At 51.7% G+C, this 22,662-nt stretch overlaps 1 protein-coding gene and 2 long non-coding RNA genes across 6 annotated transcripts in view; 2 read left to right on the top strand and 1 right to left on the bottom strand.

Moving 5' to 3' along the window:
• Window positions 1-8,002, top strand: part of LOC109437832 (uncharacterized) — a 9,075-nt gene extending 1,073 nt beyond the window's left edge. Inside the window, exons 1-3 of one of the 2 annotated variants that reach the window (XR_012493091.1) lie at window positions 8-2,024; window positions 7,386-7,525; window positions 7,899-8,002. This is a non-coding gene — a long non-coding RNA (uncharacterized LOC109437832). Of the gene's footprint in view, window positions 1-7; window positions 2,025-7,385; window positions 7,526-7,898 lie in introns of those variants that run through there. The other variant, XR_012493090.1, reaches the window with a different exon arrangement.
• Window positions 1-18,497, bottom strand: part of LOC141569449 (uncharacterized) — a 19,201-nt gene extending 704 nt beyond the window's left edge. Inside the window, exons 1-3 of the long non-coding RNA XR_012493092.1 lie at window positions 18,392-18,497; window positions 17,555-17,660; window positions 14,867-14,964 (exon numbers count right to left, since the gene is read on the bottom strand). This is a non-coding gene — a long non-coding RNA (uncharacterized LOC141569449). The remainder of the gene's footprint in view (window positions 1-14,866; window positions 14,965-17,554; window positions 17,661-18,391) is intronic.
• On the top strand, window positions 12,785-22,662 carry PRSS36 (serine protease 36). 3 transcript variants are annotated; one of them, XM_074322654.1, is made up of 15 exons: window positions 12,786-12,965; window positions 13,252-13,287; window positions 13,489-13,521; window positions 13,733-13,895; window positions 14,330-14,616; window positions 17,164-17,330; window positions 18,896-19,145; window positions 19,246-19,375; window positions 19,737-19,993; window positions 20,076-20,239; window positions 20,637-20,874; window positions 20,982-21,123; window positions 21,407-21,672; window positions 21,750-21,864; window positions 22,142-22,271. In XM_074322654.1, exons 1-15 carry the CDS (start codon window positions 12,929-12,931, stop codon window positions 22,143-22,145), a joined length of 2,289 nt encoding a protein of 762 aa, XP_074178755.1. In that variant the 5' UTR covers window positions 12,786-12,928; the 3' UTR covers window positions 22,146-22,271. The 3 variants fall into 3 exon arrangements, with proteins under 3 accessions (XP_019572855.2, XP_074178755.1, XP_019572854.2); XM_019717295.2 differs by having other exon boundaries at window positions 12,787-12,965; window positions 21,750-21,871; window positions 22,142-22,662; XM_019717296.2 differs by lacking the exon at window positions 21,750-21,864 and having other exon boundaries at window positions 12,785-12,965; window positions 22,142-22,308.

The raw sequence follows: 22,662 nt of genomic DNA, 5'->3' as shown, positions 1-22,662 counted from the left end.
CAAGGACAAAAAGTGAAGTTCAGATTAACTTGTAACTTGCACTATCATCAGCCTTGCCTGGAACAGGAGATTTGAACGTATGGAATAAAACAAGACCAAGGAAGTTATTCCTGGTGCACATGCACACAGATTTTCCTTCCCAACATACCTGTGACCTAGGTTCCAGAGTTCCTTTGTAGGTTAGACGTGTTTTCCTGGAGAAACGATTGAGGGCTACGCCCTAGGCCTGCCCACAAACTTCTGCTAAACCCGATTTAGGCCCTGATCGCCCTGTCCCCCACCCCTACCCCCACTGAGAGGCCAATGTGACTGGAGTAAGGGCAAAGGGAAACCCATCCCTCATTCATTCGTTAATTCTACAAATATTAAGTGCTTCCAGTGTTCCAAGCATTGTTCTTGGCACTGAGGATGCACAAAACAAATGAAGTAATTTAACAACAAACATTTAACCATGAAAGTGTTTATACGTTAAATGTGTAGCATTTATAAGAGCATAACAATTTCATAAAGCTTGCTAAGTATCAGGCAGCATTCTGAGTGCTTTGAGTATAGCTTGTTCGATCTTATTCACAATAAAAGGTTGGTGTGAGGAATACACTTTTACAGATGAGCAACTAGGCACAGAAAGGTCAAAAGCTATGCCCAGGGCTACCCAGAAAGTGGCAAAGCCAAGTTCCCAACCCAGGCAGCCCGCTCAGAGTTCCTGCTCTTAACCCCTGTGCGTCAACAAACATCTCTTGAGCGCTGTGTAATATGTACAAAGCAGAAAATGGTCCAGTCCTGGAACCACAGCACCTTGTAGCCCGTGGGTGAGATGTGGGTGAGACCCACAGACCCCAAAGTGGACTCAAATTAAATGTGCTGTGACATGGGCTCAAGGACTCCAGACACTATAGGAAAAGCGAGTCATCCATCAGGTAGACACCTAACGACAGAAGGTGAAAGCGAGGTGGTAACACTGAAGCCAGGCCTCCCAGGATAAGTGGGAGTTCACCAGCAGTGAAAGGAAAGGGTGTAACTGACAGAAGGAATGGCAGAGACAAAGCCATGGGTGAGGAAGGGCACTCGTGGGCAGAGTGGCAGGGAGAAACAGGCTCAAGCTGTGACCTCAGGGAGGTTTCTCCAGACTCGTCTCTCTGAGTCACAGAACACAGGGCCTCTTACTTCTCCTTAAAAGTCTCTTTACATGAAGAACACCCCTCTCCCGATCCTCCCTCCTTTCCCACCATCAGTCTATCTCCTGCCCCTCCGTTCTCTGCCTTTGCTCACCCTCCAGGGTTCTGTCTTCAGCCTTCTCCGCAGCTCCTTTGAGACCCAAGACCCCAGCTGTGGCCTGCTGTGAGATGCAGCCTGCAGACAGGTTCTGTGTAGCCTAAACATTGTTTTTAATTTTTGTAACGAGTTGCCAACACTAGAAATAGGGCAAACATCCAAGCTTCTGTCTTTTCTTGAAAATTGAGGGCTTGGACCATTCTGTACATACTGTTGTTCAAGTATGTGATGGTGACCCCGTACACCCAATGGCTAAAGAACACTGGGGTTCAGTTAGCAAGAAAGGAGAGGAATGGCTATCACAATCTTTCCTTCTCATTTTTGTTTTGGTCTGTTCTCACACTAGCCATCACAAATAGTGTATTGAAATAGGCCAGAAACGTAATTAGGGTGTATCTCTTAAAAGAGAAGATTTCCATTTATAGCAACACTTACCTGAGAGATATCAAACTGAATACTGTATTTCATCACAACTGGCTCTGACCAGCTGAAGCTAATAAACAGGTGTGGCCTTTGAGTGACTCCTGGATGCCAGACCCTTATTGGACCTAACTGAAGACTCCTTCCCTGCCAATGAGCAGTGGGACTTGTTTTAACCAATTGGGTCAGACCTATGAATTCATTCCATCCTATCCAAAGTGTTAGTTTTTCATTGTTAATTAGCATATGACCCTGAAAACCCCTTCCTAATACTCAAAACTCTCTTGACTTCTCACTCTCAGCAACCCTGCCAGTGAATTTCCTCTTCATTGGTGAGTTCCTTTGACTGTCAAGTATGGTCAGCCTTTTTCTTTTTTTAAACTTCGACGGTCTTTGTTTTCTTCACTGATGATCTTTAGAAATCATTACATTTTAACTTTTTAAAATAGTTTTAAATGAGAATCAGGTCCACAGTTTGACCGTCTAGGAAAAGGGTCATTAAAACTTTCTGTAAAGGGGAGATGGTAAATACTTTAGGCTTTTTTTTTTTAAGTGTGTTTTCCCAGGACCCATCAGCTCCAAGTCAAGTAGTTGTTTCAATCTTGTTGTGGAGGGCTCAACTCACAGTGGCCCATGTGGGGATCGAACCAGCAACCTTATTGTTAAGAGCACCGCGCTCTAACCAACTGAGCTAACCAGCCACCCTCTACTTTAGTCTTTTTAAAGGTCTCTGTGGCAAGTACTCAGCTCTGCCTTCATATCCCAAAAGCAGACATAGACAATAGGTAAATGAATGGGAGTGTCTGTGGTCCAATAAAACTTTACTTCAAAAACAGGCTGATGGCTGGACTTGGCCCTAGGGCCATCATTTGCGAACTCCTGAACTAGGATTCAAGCCATTAAGCTATGATCTATCATAAAAATCAACCCAGGGGTGGCCGGATGGCTCAGCTGGTTAGAGTGCAAGCTCTTAACAAGTTCAATTCCCACATAGGATGGTGGGCTGTGCTCCCTGCAACAGATTGAAGACAGCAACTGGATTTGAGCTGAGCTGCACCGTCCACAACTAGATTGAAGGACAACGACGTGGAGCTGATGGGCCCTGGAGAGACATACTGTTCCCCAATATTCCCCAATTAAAAAAAAAAAATCAACCCAGAAGCAAGGTAGAAATCAAGTTGGAGTTCCCTAGCTATATTCGACTCTCCCCAGATCTAGCCCTCTGCAGAATGGTCCCTAGCAGAAGAGGATCAGAACGCCTCACCATTTCTTCTATGAGCTGAGTGGGGATAGGTACAAATTGGCCTGTCGGACCCCAGACAGTTCATGTACTAACCTAACCAAAGCTTTAGTGATCAGAAACTTAAGACCATTTATAAGAAAGGTTGTGGCTATCAACGGATCCAACCCAATTCCAAAACCAAGATACAGAGCCGGCCCCCTCTGTAGATAACTAGGAGAAATACCAACCCTTCAGAGGGCAGAGCTAGTCAGAATCACCAGCAGGCCACCATCCCTGCTAACTGATTGGCCCAGCTTGAGTCGATTGTCCTGGATCAAGAACTGGCCAGGGAGCTTAGGCTGTGTCCTTAGAAATGACTGATGGTATGAGATTGGAAAAAGCAGTCAGGAACCTGTTTCTTCAGGGCATTTTAGGCCATACCGAGGCGTTTGGTTTATTATGAGAGCCCTGAGCTGTCACAAGCAGGGGCAAACAATTTTTAAATTTGATTTAATAGCAGCTAAGCTTCCACCCCTGTGGATCAGGGGAGCAGACAGGAGGAACGGTTATTGTAAACTGGACAAACCATCTAGAATGCTGGCTATCTAATGAGATATTCTGCAATGATAGAAATGAGCTGTCCCCCGTGTAGCCACAGGTGGTATGAACACTGGACATGTGGTCAATGAGACTGAGGAACTGAACTTTAAATTCTATTTAATTGTAATTAATTTTAATTTTAGTAGCCACATGTGTTTAGTGGCCTCTGTAGGAGGCCACTACAGTAGGACAGCACAGGTCTAGAAGTCCAGCACATGGAGCTCTGATCTGCTGGGATTCAATAGGAAACCCACAACATCCTTATAATAATGTGCCCATTTTTTATTAAGAGAGTCCAAATAGGTTTCTGTTACCTATAGTTGCCTTCCTCATACGCACTGTTGTTTGAGATTTTTAGAATTCGGAAAATGCAAACAAGCGACGGGAGAAATATCTGTGACGAGAAAAATTCTAAGACATTCTAAATTCAATTACAGCAGGCAGGAGAGGCAGAGAAAGACAGGAATAATTAACCGGTTAATAGCTGTGGGCCAAATGACAAACGACTGCTCGCATTCCTGAATGTCTGTTGGAGCTTTGAATCAACCTGCGGGCATCTATCAGCCGACCACTAGATGCCACCACGCCCTGAATACGCAGGAACTTTCAGGACTGTCACCAGGAAACAACGAGTAGTAAATATGTCTTCCTTACAGACCCGCACCTGTCCTAGCACTGCCCCCTTTCACTTCAGCTCTTCCAACCCCCCATATGTGCCGCCAATGTAAATCCTTTCAAGACAACTTACATCTTCCTCCCCCCAAAACATAATGTATGAAAGAGCCCTTCAACTCCAGGACGGCGGCCATGTTTGTCTTTTCCAGCCAGCCCTGCTGCTGCTGCTGGTGATTTCACGCCCCAGGACCTGGTTAGTTCGGGGCTACCATATGGCTCAGTAAACCCTTTCTTTCAGAAAAGCTTTCGGTCACGAAAGTTTTTTAATTAACATCTGCTATGGTCTGAGTACCTGAGGTCCCAGCATGCCTGTCATGCGGGGTCTCTGGTCCTGTTCCCCACAGAAGAACGCAGGACATGATGAGGCCAAAAAGGAACACCCACGGAGCCATAGATAGGGGAGTCATACCACTGTATTCTCGCTGGCGGCTGGGTTGGGGACACAGGAAGCAGGAGCCATGCGATTCGCAACCCGCCGTCCGCTTCTCTGCCAACCAACCTCACTTGCTAAACTGTAATCTACACCTCTCTGCAATCCACAATCCTCAATTTGCGCTTGCTAGCTCAGCCACGGCAGTTATATCAGTGGCCAATGGCTCACTGGTTACAGCTGATGGCCAACTAGTCACAGCTGATGACCATCTACTACCTGAGCCAGCACCTTTCCACGTGAGGCCGAGAGCCTGGAAACCGCTCTCTGGGATTCTGTCCCCACAATGCCCAGTGCCCCATGTTTCCCGGAGGGTCCAGAAAGCTCTCTGAGCTCAGAGGTCCCAGTCAGGACCTTATTGCCCCAGCCACTTCTCAAAAATCTTGCCCTCCCGCCCATCCTCTCCTGGATTCCTCTCTCACCACCAGGGGCTGCACTGATGTCACCCACACCTTCCAGTTTGTGCAGGAGGGCCCCACAGCTGCTCTCTCAGATGCCCAGATCATTCCCTCTGTTTCTGTGGAACCACCCTCCAAAAGGCATACAGGGCACCTCACTAAAGTGAGGGATTCTTGAAGTAGAGCTGCTCGTTTGAGACCAAAATGCCAAGTCCTGGGACAGTTTCTGACTCCGATAGGCCTCAGTTGCTGGCTGGCAGGGGAGCTGTATTGAGGGAAAGGATGGGGGGCACAGGTGCCAGCGTGGTCCCAGGAGACCAGGTGATGGAGACGGGGTGAGGGTGTCTGGCCGTGCACTGGAAGGAGGGGCTGTTACTCTTCCTGCCACACGGGGGAGCCCCAAGAGACTCGCCTAGATCATACCAGGTAACCCTGCTTCTGGTACAGACTGCAGTCTGTGCATGTTATGTCCCCATTTTATCAATGGTCTCTCAGATATTCCTATTCAGAGGGTCACTCCATTAAGTACCGTGGAGTGTGCTTTCAGACCCCACTGGAAGTTATTCTGGAGCACACTCCAGAAGTCTCCCTCTTCCACAGAACACACAGTAACTTAGGGTTGCTAGATTTAGCAAATAAAAATACAGGCCACCCAACAAAGTCTGAATTTCAGATAAACACAAAGACATTTTTAGTGTATTTCCCAACTATTTCATGATGCATAGTTATACAAAAACAAATACGCGTTGATTATCTGAAATTCAATTTTAACTGAACATCTATGTTATCTGGAAAACTTCCCAGGGGTTACATCTGCTTTTGCAGTTTCCAAACTAAAATGTTTGCAGCCTTGCTCTGCTATGGCACCTTCTGGTGTTCATGAGAGCAGGCACCCCAGATTCTTGTCTAAGGAGACGAATGGCCCTGCCCACAAGATCTTCACAGCCCTGGCCAGAAGTGCGGTGACATCTGTCTGCTTTGCCCAAGGAGATGCATTATTGCCCAGCTTAGCTTGTGTGGAGCACCCATGGCCCTGCCCTCAACCTGTGAAGCCGTGTCCTGCCCACACTGTTCAGCACCTTCAAAAGGTTGTCTGAGTGAAAGAAACAATATTTTTCAAGGAGTATCTGAAGAATGTCTTTTATCTAGGTCAGTGATAATCAACCTTTTTAGTGAGAAGGACAATTCAGAAAAAAAGTAACCCGTCTCCAAATTTTTTAAAAAGAATTATCTTCTATTATCACGAATGTAATATCAACAACTTTTGCTTAAGCATGCTTTTATTGGTTCTCCGGTTGCTAAAGGTTTTAATTATTGTGCCTACACTTTCGGAAACCACATAGCACAGTATCTGAGGTAATGCTCTACCTTTTAGCAAAGTTTGCGGTCAAGGAAAACATTTTTGAAGCTGGTTCAGTTAGCTTTTCCCTTAACTGACCCTGGAATCCACTTAACTGCAAAATGTGTTTTGTCTCTTTTTATTTAGGTATAACGACCTACAATAAAGTGCATAAAAGTATACCAATCTTTTTTGTTTGTTTTTTGTTTTTTGTGGGGTTTTTTGTTTGTTTGTTTTTTAATTGGGGAAGGAGAACAGGACTTTATTGGGTAACAGTATGCACTTCTAGGACTTTTTTTTTTTTCCAAGTCAAGTTGTTGTCCTTTCAGTCTTAGTTGTGGAGGGTGCAGCTCAGCTCCAGGTCCAGTTGCCATTGCAAGTTGCAGGGCACCATCCCTTACGGGAGTCGAGGAATCGAACTGGCAACCTTGTGGTTGAGAGGACGCACTCCAACCTACCGAGCCATCCGGAGCTCAGCGGCCGCTCAGCTCAAGGTGCCGTGTTCAATCTTAGTTGCAGGGGCGCTGCCCACCATCCCTTGCGGGACTCGAGTTGAACCAACAACCTTGTGGTTGGAGCCCACTGGCCCATGTGGGAATCGAACTGGCAGCCTTTGGAGTTAGGAGCACAGAGCTCTAACCGCCTGAGCCACCGGGCCGGCCCCAGAAGTATACCAATCTTAAGGGTAGAGCTCAGTGAAATTTTGCATTTGTATCGACCCGTGTAGCCACCACCGAAATCAAGATATAGAGCTGCCCTGCACTCAGCAAGCTCCCTCATGCTCATTTCCGGAAAACACGTCCACCTAAGGGTAACCTAAACACTATTCTGAATTCTGTCACCATCGATCGGTTTGTTCTGAAGTTTCACATTATTGGAACATTACAGTATGACACATATTCTTTGAGCATAATTCTTGTGATAGTCATCCATATTGTTGCCCATATCAGTAATTTATTCTTTTTTATTGCTGCATAGTATTCCACAATTTGTCAAAATTCCTGTTACCGGACGCCTATGTTGTTTTAGGATTTTGGCTCCTGTGAATAAAGCTGCTATGGAAAGTCCATGTGTGGGAGGAGGTCATCGAGGGAACATGACAGCCAGTTGACCTTCGAGCTGGACCCAGGCAATCAGAGGCACCTCACCCCATCCCCTGTCATTGGAAGGTATGTTCTGCATGCCCGTACCACAGTGGGAGCCATTTTAAAGGATGCAGCCTTGAGAGAACAATGTGTTGTTGAGACCACCTGGACGGTATACGTGACTAAACTCAGTCAAGGTCTCTATATAAACCTTTAAGACTCTGGCAGATGAGTGTGGAGAGCTACTCCTTGGGGCCACCCAAGGCGAGCCTTATATATAAGTTCACTGGCTTGTTAACCTGCCTCCTCTCAATGTGGAGTGGTCTGCCCCTTCCTTCAGTCTTTCCTTGCCCTCTGTGTACGTACAAACCAACACCACATAGATTGAGCACAGAGAAAGGAGAGACCTTGCGATTGCATGAGGAGAGAGGCTCAGCCATCCCTGGTTAATCTCCAGGTGTTTCTGGACCCAGCGGCAACCACACGAGAGGCAACAAGACCAGCAGAAGGACCATCTGGTGAAGACCAGTCGCCCCACAGAACCATGAGAGATAATAAAATGGGTTTTGTCACTACGTTTTGGAGTGGTTTATTACACAGCAATAGATAACTGAAACAAAATCTTTCTTCCCCCTTTTTTTTTTAATTGAGTCGTTTGTCTCTTTTCTTAGTGCTTCTTAATTAAGATTCTTCAAAGCAAGAGTTTTCCAATTGCAAATATGGTCATAGTCGTTGTCAAGCCACTCACTTTCAAATATAAGATTTTCATCAGCTGTTTTTCATGTTTTTGGTGCCTCCATAACTAGTGTTAACTGTTAGTCATAAAAATCAATACTTCTGGGGGCCAGCCCAGTGGCTCAGGTGGTTAGAGCTCCATGCTCCTAACTCTGAAGGCTGCCAGTTCGATTCCCACATGGGCCAGTGGGCTCTCAACCACAAGGTTGCCAGTTCAATTCCTCAAGTCCCGCAAGGGATGGTGGGCTCTGCCCCCTGCAACTAAAATTGAACACGGCACCTTGAGCTGAGCTGCCGCTGAGCTCCCGGATGGCTCAGTTGGTTGGAGCGCGTCCTCTCAACCACAAGGTTGCCGGTTCGACTCCCGCAAGGGATGGTGGGCTGTGCCCCCTGCAACTAGTAACAGCAACTGGACCTGGAGCTGAGCTGCGCCCTCCACAGCTAAGACTGAAAGGACAATAACTTAACTTGGAAGAAAGTCCTGGAAGTACACACTGTTCCCCAATAAAGTCCTGTTCCCCTTCCCCAATAAAATCTTAAAAAAAAAAAAAAAAAATCAATACTCCTTCCCACAAATGTACATGAGCTGTTCCGAAACCGTGCTTCTGATCCCTGCAATACCCAAACTGAACCAATATGCATTTGTAGCCAGCATGGCCAAGAAATACCAGTGCAGACCAATATTGGTGTCATTTAAACCTCCATTTCCCCATCTCAATATGAGGGACTCCCTAAAATGAGGTCTCAGGACACATTGAGAAGACAGGTGACATAACAGTCACCACTTATCTGGCTGTAGTAGGCAGAATAATGGCTCCCAGAGATGTCCACACCCCAATTCCCAGAAATTATGAGTAGTTCACCTTATGTGGCAAAAGGGGCTTTGCAGATATAATGAGGGACATGGACCTTGGGACGGGAGGTGATCCTGGATCATCCTGGCGGGCCCCGTGAAGTCACGTGAATCCTTAAACTCAGAACTTTCCTGGTTTTGGTCTGAGAGAAAGCTAGGCAGACAGAAAAGGGGTCAGAGAGATGCAATACTGCTGCCTCTGAAGATGGAGGAAGGGAGCCATGAGCCAAGGAATAAGAGAGCAGCCTCTGCAGGCTGGAAAGGCAAGGGAATGGATTCTTCCTGAGCCTCCAGGAAGGAACACAGCCCTGATGACACCACAATTTTCAACCAGCAAGACCTGTGTCAGACTTCTAACCATCAGCATTGTCGGATCATAAATGTGGTCGTTTTAAACCACTAAGTGTATGATAACCTGTGTCAGGGACAGAAAACGAATACATCCCCTACCACTAATCAGATCAGCAGAGAACTGTGCATCCAGGTATCGCCTCTCTTACCCAGAGGCACCCCTCCCCCATAATTATTTTATTGACTGTGGTTGGTTTGATTGTGGTGTGATTGGCTGACTTTCAACAGCACTATAAAATTAAACTCTGTGAAGCTCTTTGCTGCTCTTGCCATAATTAGGTGTTGAGGAAGATTTCATTATGCCAAAGTGTCCCCTCCATGAGAACGTACAGGAGAAGTTGATTTTCAGTCCTAGTACCTGGAAGAGAGAGACTCCTGCTTGGGTTTCCCTCTGTGTTGGCTGTTAGGAAGCTTAGAGCAGAGATTCTCGGGGTGGAAGAACACTCAGAATCTGTACTTGCACCCCCAGAAATTCCAGTCTGTCTCACTAAAGGAGTTCTCCCTTCCCCCACGGGATTCGCTGCTTTGGTGAGCCACCGTGCCATTTATTTTATGAGGAGCAAGTCCCAGTCCTCAGGTCTATTAGGTTGGGGAAGGAGTCACAAATCACTGTCTTAGAGCAGCAGTGCTCCAATATGGTCTGGGAACTCCTGGAGGGGCCCCCAAGACCCTTTCCAGGGGTGCCCAAGGCCAAAACTATTTCCATGATGTCATGTGTAGGTTTTTATTTTTTCTGGGTTTTTTTTATTGTTTTTAAACTTTTATTTATTTTAAGTGTGTTTTTTCAGGACCCATCAGCTCCAAGTCAAGTAGTTGTTTCAATCTAGTTGTGGAGGGCGCAGCTCACAGTGGCCCATGTGGGGATTGAACTGGCAACCCTGGTGTTACGAGCATTCGTGCTCTAACCAACTGAGCTAACAGGCCACCCCCTACAGTGTAGGACTACTTGATACATGATACCCCAAAAGGCTGGATGCGGAAGCTGATATGAGAATATGTAGGTTTTGATTAACACAGATTTATGACGTTTAAATGAATTCACACGTCTTTTAAGTGTTTCTCGGTTTTAATTTTAAATGCAGTAAATATTGATAAATATAACCGATGTAAGCAAACACTCTTTGGATTCCTCAATAATTTTTAGGGTGCAAGGATGTCCTGAGCCCAAAATGTTTGAGAACCACTGAATTGGAGCAGTTTGCAGGTGAGGAGCCTCAGGGCTTGATATTTTGCTTTAATTGCCCTACACACTGTCTTCTTCCCGACCTTTAAACAATGCCAGTTGCCTCATTTTTCTGAGTGTTTGCAGAATAAATGACTGGTTTTTTATCCTTGGAGGGACTAATGCCTACAAATGAGTGCCCGAGGGGACTTAGAAACTCCAGGGTTGTGTTACCAGTACCACCAACTTCACCTTCCTTGTCTGCCATGGGCTGGCAAAGGCTGCCAAGATGAGCGGTTGACCAGTCAGCTGTCCGCATTCCCCACCCCCCACATCACCTCTCCTTTTCCCTCTCTCTTGCGCCCAACAAAGCCAGCACATGGCTTTTCCCTAGGCCTCTGTTTTCTAGGGAAACTGGACTAACAAAGTAATATTATTATTAGCTTATATTATTGGTAAGAAAATAGATATGCGTGTGTGGATATTCTTTGTTGGACCCTTGTCAGACGTTCTCAAAAAGAGTCAGGAGGCTTTGCTAGAAATAAATGACAAGGGGCGGCCAGTTAGCTCAGTTGGTTAGAGTGTGAGCTCTTAACAACAGGATTGCTGGTTCAATTCCCCACACGGGATGGTGAGCTGGGTCCCCCACACACACACACAACTAGATTAAAAACGGCAACTGGATTTGGAGCTGAGCTGCGGCCCCACCCCACAACTCGTGGGGATTGAAAACAATGACTTGACTTGGAGCTCATGGGTCCTGGAAACAACACACTGTTACCCAATAAAAAATAAAAAATTTTAAAAAGAAAAAAATGACAAAAGTTTATTCAAGGTTCTTAGGGTTTGCAAACCAGAAACACAACTAGGCAACACCCAGTGTTCCAAGGGAAAAGTAAACTACCTTCTTGAGAAGAATCAGTTCTGCATTCTTAGCCCCTGATTGAGCCAAGATGTATCCATCACGTGTCCAGTGGTCTAGACCACAGAACATTTTCTTGTTGAGGGCGTGCAGACGGCTAACTGAAGGCCTGATGGATGTGCAGGCATTAACACACAACACATTGATGTGCCTCCAGGTATCGAGGCTGAACCGTCAAGTTCAGAAGCTTAAGTTCCCAGAGTCAGTTAAAACAGAAATAATTGTTTCCTGGTGCTTCAGCCCACGTCAATCAAGTTAATAATTGAGCGGCTTGACCACAGTGATTCCATTTTATCTCTTCACTCTATTCCTCACCCTCCTTTTTCCCTCTCCACCCTTCTCTATCCTCATCTGTTTCCCCAGGGAGTGACTTTTATGGGCCACATCGTGGGTACCTTTGCTTCTGGTAGGTTTCAGATGAAGGGAGGAGCGGGCAGGTGATCAGACAACAGGAGGAGAGCGGGACGGGGATTTTTATTTCCCAGCCCTCCCTGCCGAGCCCGTTTGATAAAGGCTGCAGTCCATGGGAGGCACTCCTTGGATGGCTCTCCTTTACATCTGCAGCTCTCTCTTTCTGGGTTCCAGTAACTTCTCTGTCTTTTTGCCTCTTCAGGCAGGGCTCTCCACTACTGCTAGCCCCCAGCTGCTTCACCATCCCTTCTTGGTTTCCCTTAACCCTGCCTACACCTCTGTAAATAGTTCCCTCATTAAACTCTCCTCAATTCCACTTTGAGATGCCATCTGTTTCTTAAGTGGGGTTGAGTGACTTCCCCAAGGTCACACAGAGTGACAGAACACCGGGGAGAACTCACTCGAACACAGAGAAGGGTGGAGACTTTTCCCGACCTTGACAGCCGGCCCAGCCTCCTCCCAGAATCTTGTACCTGCCCAACCTGCCGGCCTCTGTGATCCTTTTGTTGGGATGGGATTGAATTCCCTAGGGCTCCTTTGCAGGACCTGGCCAGCAACTCCAGTAACCAGAGCTGTGTGAGAAGAAAAGCCCAAACCACTAGGGTAGCCGCACCCCAAAAAGAGGTGAGGTCTCGGGTGAGTCATGCCAATGAGGGGCCACTTTCCTTGTTCCAAGGGCCCACCTGCCTCCCCAAGGACCCAGAGCATCGGCCTCCCAATGCCTGGCTGCGCTTTCCTCTTATCTGGTCACAGGGCTCTCCACTCCTCCCTCCCCCACCCAACGGGTGTCCTGGATCTAGGACATCTGCCTTCCACCCCCAGCCGGGGCCTCCAGAGATGGGACATGGGACAGGGCTCTGGGTTGGGCCTTCAGGTTCCCTACTTCCCCCTTCCAGCCCCAGATCCTCTCAGATTCCCAGGGATGGGCTTTGGCCAGGGAGGGTGGGGCTGTTCCTGGGACCATCAGGAGTCCTGGGTGCCCAGACAGTGACAGAGCTGTGGCAGAAAGCAGACACTTCACCCATCTCTGCCTCCAGCTGACTCAGATGTGCCATGTTCCAGCACCTGTTTCTCCCACTGGTGACCCTCGGTAACCTCAGGAGATGGGATGGGCTGCAAGGGACCTTGGTTCTGGCATCTGGAAAGATGGAAAGCAGAACCCTGGGCTCTGCGTAGGGATTTGGGTGTCAGAAGAGGAAGGGGAGGTGGCTGTCAGAGGAAGGAAGGTGTGAGATGTCAGGAGGGAGGAATGGGGTATGAGAGGAGGGGAAGGGGCCTGGCTGCAGGGGGAGGAATAGCAGCGAAGCCTGCGGGGAGCCACGGAGGGTGTGTTGTAAGTGTGTGTCTCCAGCCGCTTCCTGCCTCCCTCTTTCCAGCCATCAGCCCCATCCCAGGAGTCTCCCAGGACTCAGGTAAGGCAGCTGGACTAGGGAAAGTCAGGTGCCGAGGCAGACAAGATAGGAGGGGCAGCAGGAGGCTGGTGGGGTGGGCGGTCGCTGACAGGGCAGGGAACTGGGGAAGAGGGTGGAGGGTGGAGAATGAGGATGAGGGCTGGGCACTGTCAGGGGCTGGGAGTCTCCAGCCTCTTCCTCTCTTTACCCTCCGCCCCTCAGCTCCCAGTCCTACCCACGAATCTGAAGATCTGGGTAAGGAGCGGGGTGGTAAGGAGGTTAAGGCTGGCCGGGCAATGAGGGAGGCGGAAATAACCAGAATCTTCTAAGTGCCTAGGTCCTCTTTGTTCTTTGTTCAGGGGGGCAAACCGAAGCAGAGTGCGGGGTGGGATTTTGTCCTGAGTTACCTGGGCCTCTGGCGTGGGGGCCCCGGGCGGGTGATGACCTCTACTGCACGCCATTGCAGACTGCGGTCGCCCTGAGCCCTCTGAGCGCATCGTGGGGGGCTCAGACGCGCAGCCGGGCAGCTGGCCATGGCAGGTGAGCCTGCACCTGGGCGGGGGCCACATCTGCGGGGGCTCCCTCATCGCCCCCTCCTGGGTCATCTCCGCTGCTCACTGTTTCGTGGAGTGAGTATTCGCCCTTGTATTCGCCCCTCTGCTTTGAAAGCCAAGCCCGGCGGCAGCGCGACCCCGCCGCTCAGGCTCACTTGGAGACTGGCTGCCCCCTCTCCGCCTCCCCGCCCTCCCCCAAGCTAGGTGCCCTGAGGGGGTATCCTGGTTCTGAGTGTTTTGACGACGGGTCCCACCACCTCACTCAATATCCAAGTCTGAATTCCACCTTCCCCACCTCACCAAGCAACCGCCTCCGAACCGGCTCCGTTCTTCCCGGGAGTTTAGGTGTCTCTCAACGTCCATTGCCCCAGCCCCCCAAAATGGATCCGACTCCGCCCCCACCCTCCGGGCTCCTGCAGACTCCACCTTCTTCCAGGCTCGAGCCCCCACCCCCACGAGGGTCTGTCCCCTCCTTAGGGTCAATCTAACCCCCTCCCTCCTTGGCGCAGCAACGGGACAGGGGCCGTGGAGCCCATGGAGGAGTGGTCGGTCCTGCTGGGCGTGCACTCCCAGGACCGGCCCACGGACGGCGCGCACGTCCGTGCAGTGGCCGCCATCCTGGTGCACGACAACTATAGCAGCGTGGAGCTGGGCGCCGACTTGGCCCTCCTGCGCCTGGCTTCGCCCGCCAGGCTGGGCCCCACCGTGAAGCCCGTTTGCCTGCCCCGCGCCTCGCACCGCTTCATTCACGGCACTGCCTGCTGGGCCACCGGCTGGGGGGACGTGCAAGAGGCGGGTGAGTGAGGTGGTTGGGGACCCGAGGGGTGGGTTATCCGAGAGCTGGAGTCTGTAGAACCATCCTCTGGGCCGGACTGTCCTAAAAGCTAGGGCCCCGGGGTGCGCGCGCCCAGGGTGGGGCCTGGGAATGGGGCTCACGGGGCGAGGCTGGGGACCAGGTTTGCAAGGCCAAGGGTGAGGGCCGTGCCAATCTCCATCCGTCCTCCTCCTCAAGGGCTTTCAAACTAAGACCCCTGAATCATCCTTACCTTTCCTTCTAGTTCCTTCTTTCCCGGATTAAGGATCAGAACTCGAGTTCCCATCCCAGCTTTGCTATTTCAGACAGAGCACTTCACCGTTTCCTCCTCTGAAATTTAAGGAAAACAGTGCTCATTTCATGGGGTTGTTGGGTGGATTACATGAGAAAAATCCACGTAAAGTTTATCACAGTGACTAGCACAGCAGTAGTTCGTGCGTTTAAGGTAGTTTCACCCTAACCCTTTTGCCGCGACGGTCGGATATATCCGAATGAATATACCCGAAATTTAAACATAAAAATAATGTCATTTATATACAAAGCAGCTCAAATTGTTATTATTAAATGCATAAAATAGTCATAATATCCACTTTTTGGTTTTTGTGGATTTCTGACATATTTTGGAAAAAAAAAAAAATCTTGAAATCATTGAAAGCGAAAGAGCTAAGTGATCCGGCACTAAAGCACAGCACCGGCCTATGGCAGGCGCTCAGCAGATATCAGTTTCTGCCCTGTCCTCGCGGCCCCGCCCCCCACTCATCTGTATGCCCCACCTCCTGTCTCCCCGCGCTCCCCTTCCTCACTCTCATTAACTCAGTCCGTCTTGCATCCGTTCAGCACATAGTTAGGCGTTAGAGATGTGCCATGAACATAACAAGCGAAATCCCTGCCTTCCCAGAGTTTACTTTCTAGTGGGCAGACAATCACACTCACTTAGCTGAATAAGCAAACACGTCAGGAAGCATGGGGAGAAACGGACCTCCATTCCCCATCAAACCTGCTTTCCAATGCTAACCTTCTCTGTCAGCAAGTCCCCACCATAATTCCGCACTTACTGTGACCAGGTCTGCAGTGCCAGGGGCTCTAGGCAGGACGCATTGGGAGCAGATGCCACAGCCGCTGCTGCAGGTGCCCCATCGGGGCTGGAGGTGACAAGGAAGTGTCAGTCTGAACACCTAGGAAGTCTGTGTGGATGGGACCAGGCCACACTGACAATCGGCACCCGGAGCCAATTTCTGGGGAGGTTTTGTGAAGTCGGAATCTAAGCTGGCATCACAGGAAGGTGGGGAGAAATGGAGGCCATCCTGGGGACCTCCGTGAGGCACAGCCGACAGAGAAGGGCCAGGCTGCCAAGCTGGAGTGACGGGGGCAGCAGCAACAGAGGCCTCAAGGTCAGACTGAAGGCCAGAGCACCCCTCCAGTGCCAGGGATCCCCAAGACAATCCCTAAACCTTTCTGGTGGGCCCTACAGTACAGCCTCAGACGTCACTGACCTCTCAGGACTGGAGGTGGGGAGAAAAGGGGGTCTGTCCACACTCTCCCCCACCCTTTCTGGATGCTGAGACTTGGTCTCCATTGGAAGCAGGTTCAGCTCAGGAAAGGACTGAGGCCTCAAGTTTAGGCAGTGGGATCCATTGATTGTTCTTGGAAAGAGCAGAGCAGAGCTTTCATGACATTTCTCCAACAGCAGCAAGTGATGGCTGGGTTGGGGAACAGACCCGTGAGGAGGCCGGGCCAATCATCCAGGCCCAAGCTTATGCCTCCTGGACTAGGGCAGTCACGGTCAACATGCCCCGAAGTAGGGCTTCCGGGCGGGAATTCCCACCCGTTCTCAGGAATTTTTTTCCCTTTTCTGTTCCCGAATCCCGAGAAAAGTTGGTTGGGAAATTGGGGAAATCAGCTCCTTGAACCCAGGTGATTGGTAGTATCAGCCGTCACTTTGTGGAAACGATGCATGGTGGAGAACAGAAAACAGTTTATATCCCGGGATTTGGGAATGGGAAAGCGAAAAAAATTCCTGAGAACGGGCAGGAATTCCCGCCTGGAAACCCTACCCAGAAGTCACAAATGAGGTGTTCTGGACTTGGGGGCTCACTGGAAAGAGGAAGCTGAGACAGGGGTCACGGACAACACCCAGATTCCACACTTGGCACCTTGGTGCAGGACTGCGTCTAGTGTATGTGGCATCTTTTTGGAAAGGAGTGCCCTCTCAGGACCAACACAGCCCAAGCAGGGCTGAAAGCTTAGTGCTTTGAGCCCCCACATGTCCTCTGTTGGCTGGGTACCTTTGTGTGGTACACAACCATCCATAGTAGCTCTCACTGTGTGCCATTCCTGAGACGGGGATGTAGGAAGAAGGAGGGAGAGGAGCAGGAGACAATGATTGGCGTTGGATGTGGGGGGCTGAAGTGCCACGGGCCATCTAGGTAGAGATGCCCAGGAGGCAGCTGGAGGCGACATCGCTGAGCCCTGGGGAACGGAGGACTCCATACCTGCCTCACAGCATTTTCTCTCTGGTTCCGCCCACAGACCCCCTGCCTCTCCCCTGGGTACTGCAGGAAGTGGAGCTAAGGCTGGTGGGCGAGGCTGCCTGTCAGTGTCTCTACAGCCGGCCAGGCCCCTTCAACCTCACTTTTCAGCTATTGCCAGGGATGCTGTGTGCTGGCTACCCAGAGGGCCGCAAGGACACCTGCCAGGTGAGGGGAGGCCCCTGCACCTGCCTGGAAAGGCCAGGCAGAGCCCTAACCAATAGGCAGCAGTGTGAGAAACAGACAAATTCCATCTCTCCCGTCTCTCTGAGCCTCATCTGCAAAAAGAGGACAAGATTCCCAATGGATGGGATTGATTCTAAATGGACAGGACCTGGGATTCAACAAGTGGGCACTGTTATTTATGGCAGCACATCACCGAGGTTACATACCAGACTCCAGAGTGATTCAGCCTGACTTGAAGATCGGCACCACCACTTATTAGCTCTGTGACTTTGACCAAGTTATTAAACGTCTCTTATGTCCTGACGTTGTCACCTGGAAGATGGAGAGGATAGTGTTACCTCCCTCATAGGATGGTTATGATGAAATGAATTTGTATATGTAAGAGCACTTAGAACAGAATATGGCCCTTAATAAGAGCTAAATAAATATTAGCTATTGCTATTAATTATTATTATCCCACATCCCAGCCCATAGTACAGCACCTGTTACTTAGTAGATAGTAGTTATATTTAAAATGAATTATTCCTCCACAGAAGGGAATTGTCCAGATAACCTGCTGCAGGCCAAAACATAGTATAGTTTAACCATTTTCCCCAGAAACCTTCCTCAAATGGCACACATTTTTTTAGGGCACTCAGCATGCATGATGGTGATGGGGAATTCAAGCTAGATGGTCTTCAGAGTCCTTCCCAATTATGAGGGTCCAGGACCCACGGACATAAATAATTCTCTGGCTTCTCGAACAGGATAGCAAACAATTCCAATTCCTCTGGACCAGCGCTGTCCAGTAGGGCTTCCTACAGCGGTGGGAATGTCCTGAATCCGTGCTGTGCAGGGTGGTAGCCACCAGCATATCAGCTCCTGAACATTTCAAATGTGGTTAGTGTGACTGAGGAATTACATTTTTAATTTTATTTAACGTTAATTAAAATAGCCACATGTGGCTAGTGTCTGCCATATTGGACAGCACAGTTCTAGATGATTCTGAGCCTCCTTCGTGACCCTGTTCAGATCACAGTGATGGACTACCTCTGTATCATTACCTCTGATGTCTTAGGGATAATTCCCGGAAGCATTAAACAGCCTAGAACCATTGTTTTTGTGTCTGTTCATAGTAGTTCTTCCTTCTGACTTGCTTTCAAGCTGTCTCTTCTTGCTGCCTTTAGACTTCCTATTTCTAACAGCCTCTTCATCCTAGATGCTGGCACCTCTGATTTACTTTAACAAGTGGGTGAACTTAGAAATCCAGGACGGCCTTTATTTGAACTCTTCATTGAACAAGAACCCTTCGGCTCTGAGTGAGCCCCGCAGGGCCCTCTGGCGTGGCCATCAGTGTGGCGTGTGGCGCTCTTGGCTTTGGCTGTTCATCAGCCTTTCTTCTGTTTAGAGTTGCAGGGAACACAGAAGATGACGCAGCCAAGGTCGATTCCTAGGAGAAGGTGGCTGTATGTTGGGCCAAGAAGAGGTGTAGGACCTTTGCAAAATGGCACAGTATAAGCCGGTGGGTCCCTGGGCTGATCCCCTGACACTGAATCATCTTTCATCAGGGAGACTCTGGGGGTCCGCTGGTGTGTGAGGAAGGCGGCCGATGGTTCCTGGCAGGAATCACCAGCTTTGGCTTTGGCTGTGGACGGAGAAACCGCCCCGGAGTCTTCACTGCTGTGGCTCCCTATGAGGCCTGGATCCGGGAACAGGTGATAGGCTCAGAGCCTGGACCTGCCTTTCCCACCCAGTCCCAGGGGCCCCAGTCAGGCGCCCGGGAGCCCATGGATGAGAACTGCACCATCGCCCTGCCAGGTGAGGTGGCAGGACCCCAGATGTCTGCTAGACATGTGAGTTGGGATGGAAAGTGTTGGGGGTTCAAGGGGCCCCCTGACCCAGACCTCTCATCCTTCAGAGTGCGGGAAGGCCCCGCGGCCAGGGGCCTGGCCCTGGGAGGCTCAGGTGATGGTGCCAGGATCCAGACCCTGCCATGGGACGCTGGTGTCTGAAAGCTGGGTCTTGGCACCTGCCAGCTGCTTTCCGGAGTGAGTGAAAACCCACATCTCAGACAGATTCTTGCCGCTCCTTCCAACGGCCTGAGACACTATCTATTATCTGGCCCCAGCCCTTGGGCCAGGTAGGGGTTGGGCGGACACCTCAGACTGGAGTGCAGGGCGCGGTTTCTCCTTGGTAGGTGAGGATCCAACTCGCAAAGCGGGGTCCTAGTCTATCGGGGGCGAGTAAAGGGGTAATAACTTCGGTCCAGGATGCGGGGGTCTGAGTGCGCAGTTCTCAGGCCGGCGATGCAGGTTCCCAGGCTGGGGTGCGGCGCTTAAGCCAGGGGTGCGAGGTCTCGAGCCGAGGGCGCAGGCTGTGGCCCACGTCCCCAGTTTCCGCATCCCGCAGCCTCAGCGGCTCAGACCGCCCGCCTCACCACCTGGACAACTGGCGCGTGCTGCTGCCCTCGCGCCCGCGCGCGGAACAGGTGGCGCGCCTCGTGCCTCATGAGAACGCCTCCTGGGACCACGCCTCTGACTTGGTGCTGCTGCAGCTGCGCGCGCCCGTGAACCTGAGCGCGGCCCCGCGGCCCGTGTGCCTACCTCACCCCGAACACTACTTCCTGCCCGGGAGCCGCTGCCGCCTGGCTCGCTGGGGCCGCGGCGGTGAGCAGGGGCCCGGCGCGGGGCGGGGTGGCGCGGGGCCCGACGGCGCTGCAGTGAGGGCTCCTTCCCTTGTCTCTACCAGAACCTGCGCCCGGCCGCGGCGCGCTGCTGGAGGCCGAGCTGTTAGGCAGCTGGTGGTGTCACTGCCTGTACGGCCGCCAGGGGGCGAAAGTGCCGCCGCCGGGAGACACGCCGCACGAGCTCTGCCCCGCCTACTGGGAGGAGGAGGAGGCGGGCCGCTGCTGGGTGAGCGGCGGGGGCGGAGCCTACGCGTCTGCGTGGGTCCCAGAGAGATGGGCCCCAGGAGGCCCGGGACTGGACGGGGCGCTTCTGGGCGGGGGCGGGGTTAAGGCGGGGCCAGAATGCGCTGGGGGCGGATCCTGGCCCCGGAGAACTTTAGGGAGGGAGGGGCCTGAGACGGGCCCTGGGCGCTGGAGGATATTCTCGCTACCCCCGGGTTTACTCCTTATCCAGATTAGTATTGGAGCCTGGCTTGGAGGAAGTGGGACCTGTGTCCGAGAACGGGAGAACGTGGGGTCCAGGAAAGCCCCAGGGCACTTAATACCCTCTCATCAACTCTCACACACGCACATGGACGCACGTGAGGGCGCAGAGGTTGGTAACACACACTCTCTTGCTGCAGAACGAATCGAGTTGGAGCCTTCTGTGCCAGGAGGAGGGGACCTGGTTCCTGGCTGGAATCAGAGACTTCTCCAGTGGCTGCCTGCGTCCCAGAGCCTTCCACCCTCTGCAGACTCACGGTCCATGGATCAGCCATGTGACTCGGGAAGCCTACCTAGAGGACCAGCTGGCCTGGGACTGGGGCCCCGAGGGGGAGGAGACTGAGACACAGACTTGTCCTCTCCACACAGAGCATGGTGGTGAGCAGGTCTTTGGGCCTTAGTTCTCGTGAGTGCTTAGAGCTGTGGTAGGAGTTTCAGGGTTCTGCTGTGGGGCCCCCACTGAGGCACTTACCTCCTCTCCTTAGCCTGTGGCCTACGGCCAGAGCCCGCTTCCGTGGGGCTCCTGTGGCCCTGGCTGGCAGAGGTGCATGTGGCTGGTGAACGAGTCTGCACTGGGATCCTGGTGGCTCCAGGCTGGGTCCTGGCAGCCACTCACTGTATCCTCAGGTGGGTCTCAACCATCTCCAATCGGCAAGAGGGGACGATTGGGAGATGGGCCACAGGACTCTTGAAATAGTGGGACACTCCCTGTAGGGCTCCTACAGCACAGGGAAACTGCTGTGAAGTGTGTTGAGACAGAGAGAGATCTGGAAGGAGGAATAATGAAGGAGTTAGTGGAATGACCCTGGAGATTCATTCCACGCTTTCCCCAGGCTGGGAAGGACTTTACCGACCAGGGGGTGAGGGTGGGAGAGTGGCTAGGAGGTGACATTGGGCCTTGTTCCAACAGGCCAGGCTCTACAACAGTGCCTTATATTGAAGTGTACCTGGGCCGGGCAGGGGCCAGCCCCCTCCCACAGGGCCACCAGGTATCTCGGTTGGTCATCAGCATCCGTCTGCCCCGGCACCTGGCACTTCGGCCCCCTCTGGCCCTCCTAGAGCTGGACTCCCGGGTGGAGCCCTCCCCTTCAGCCTTGTCCATCTGCCTTCACCCAGGTGGTATCCCCCTGGGGGCCACCTGCTGGGTGTTGGGCTGGAAGGACCCCCGGGACCGAGGTGAGAACCCTGGGTTCTGGGGGTGAGGAAAGGCTGAAGGCCAGAACCCCAGGGACAACCATCTTTCCTGTCTCCAGTCCCTGTGGCCGCTGCTGTGTCCATCTTGACACCACGACTCTGTCACTGCCTCTATCAGGGCATTCTGCCCTCTGGGACCCTCTGTGTCCTGTACGAAGAGGGGCAGAAAGAAAGGTGTGAGGTACAGGGGCCTGAGCATCCTGGTCCAGGGAGAGGAGGGGCAGTACTGGGCAGTGGGACCCTAGAGAGAGAGAGAGCAGGGTTGGGGTTCGTGGGTGCTGGGCCCCAAATGGAAGGAAGCAGTGCTCCCTGGCTACCTTGGAGAGCGACCAGGGTCCCGGATGCCTGAGGATAAAGACAAGTAGGGCTTTCTGGCTGGACCCCAAGAGAAGGTACAGGGGACCAGGAGGGAGGGTAAGAGACGGCCTTGGCCTTGGCTCTGACTCTGCAGGTGACCTCAGCACCTCCACTCCTGTGCCAGACTGAGGGAGGCTCCTGGGTCCTCGTGGGTATGGCTGTGCCAGGAAGCCGGGAGCTGTTTGCCACCACTGGCCCTGAGGAGGCCTGGATATCCCAGACAGTGGGAGAGGCCCATTTCCTCCCCCCCAGTGGCTCTCCTTACTGGCCCCCTGAAGGCGGCCACCTCTGCCCCATGGACATGGCTGGGGCCTCAGGCTCTTCTCCTGCTGCTCTATTCCTGCTCCTGCTGACACCCCTGATCCAGGGCTGAGGGGGCCTGGGTCCCTGGGCCACCTCCCCTTTTCCTGCCCCATCCCCTCCAGCCCTCCACTTCCCACCCAGTGGGCCTGGAATGTGACCTAACTGGCTCTCGTTCCCTTTGCCAGAACCTCCAGAACTCCCCACCCACCTGGACAGCAGTGGCTTCAAATAATTGGGTCTCAGTGCCCAGCTATTTTGTGCCCAGGAATTCTTGGGGGCAGCAGGAACAGACAATAAAGTTGTCAACACAGA

The sequence above is a fragment of the Rhinolophus sinicus genome, linkage group LG18 (assembly GCF_036562045.2).
Source record: "Rhinolophus sinicus isolate RSC01 linkage group LG18, ASM3656204v1, whole genome shotgun sequence".
NCBI classification, from domain to species: Eukaryota; Metazoa; Chordata; class Mammalia; order Chiroptera; family Rhinolophidae; genus Rhinolophus; species Rhinolophus sinicus.
Note: the sequence above shows the minus strand (reverse complement) of the source record. Positions and strands in the feature narration are given on the sequence as shown.

What these genes read in the sequence shown, in the direction of transcription:
- PRSS36 (XM_019717295.2), top strand. Translation starts at nt 12,929, where the DNA reads ATGTTCCAGCACCTGTTTCTCCCACTGGTGACCCTCG. An exon ending in GCCGCAAGGACACCTGCCAG is followed by an intron (nt 17,331 to 18,895) that starts GTGAGGGGAGGC and finishes ATCTTTCATCAG; the next exon opens with GGAGACTCTGGGGGTCCGCT. An exon ending in GCCACTCACTGTATCCTCAG is followed by an intron (nt 21,124 to 21,406) that starts GTGGGTCTCAAC and finishes TTGTTCCAACAG; the next exon opens with GCCAGGCTCTACAACAGTGC.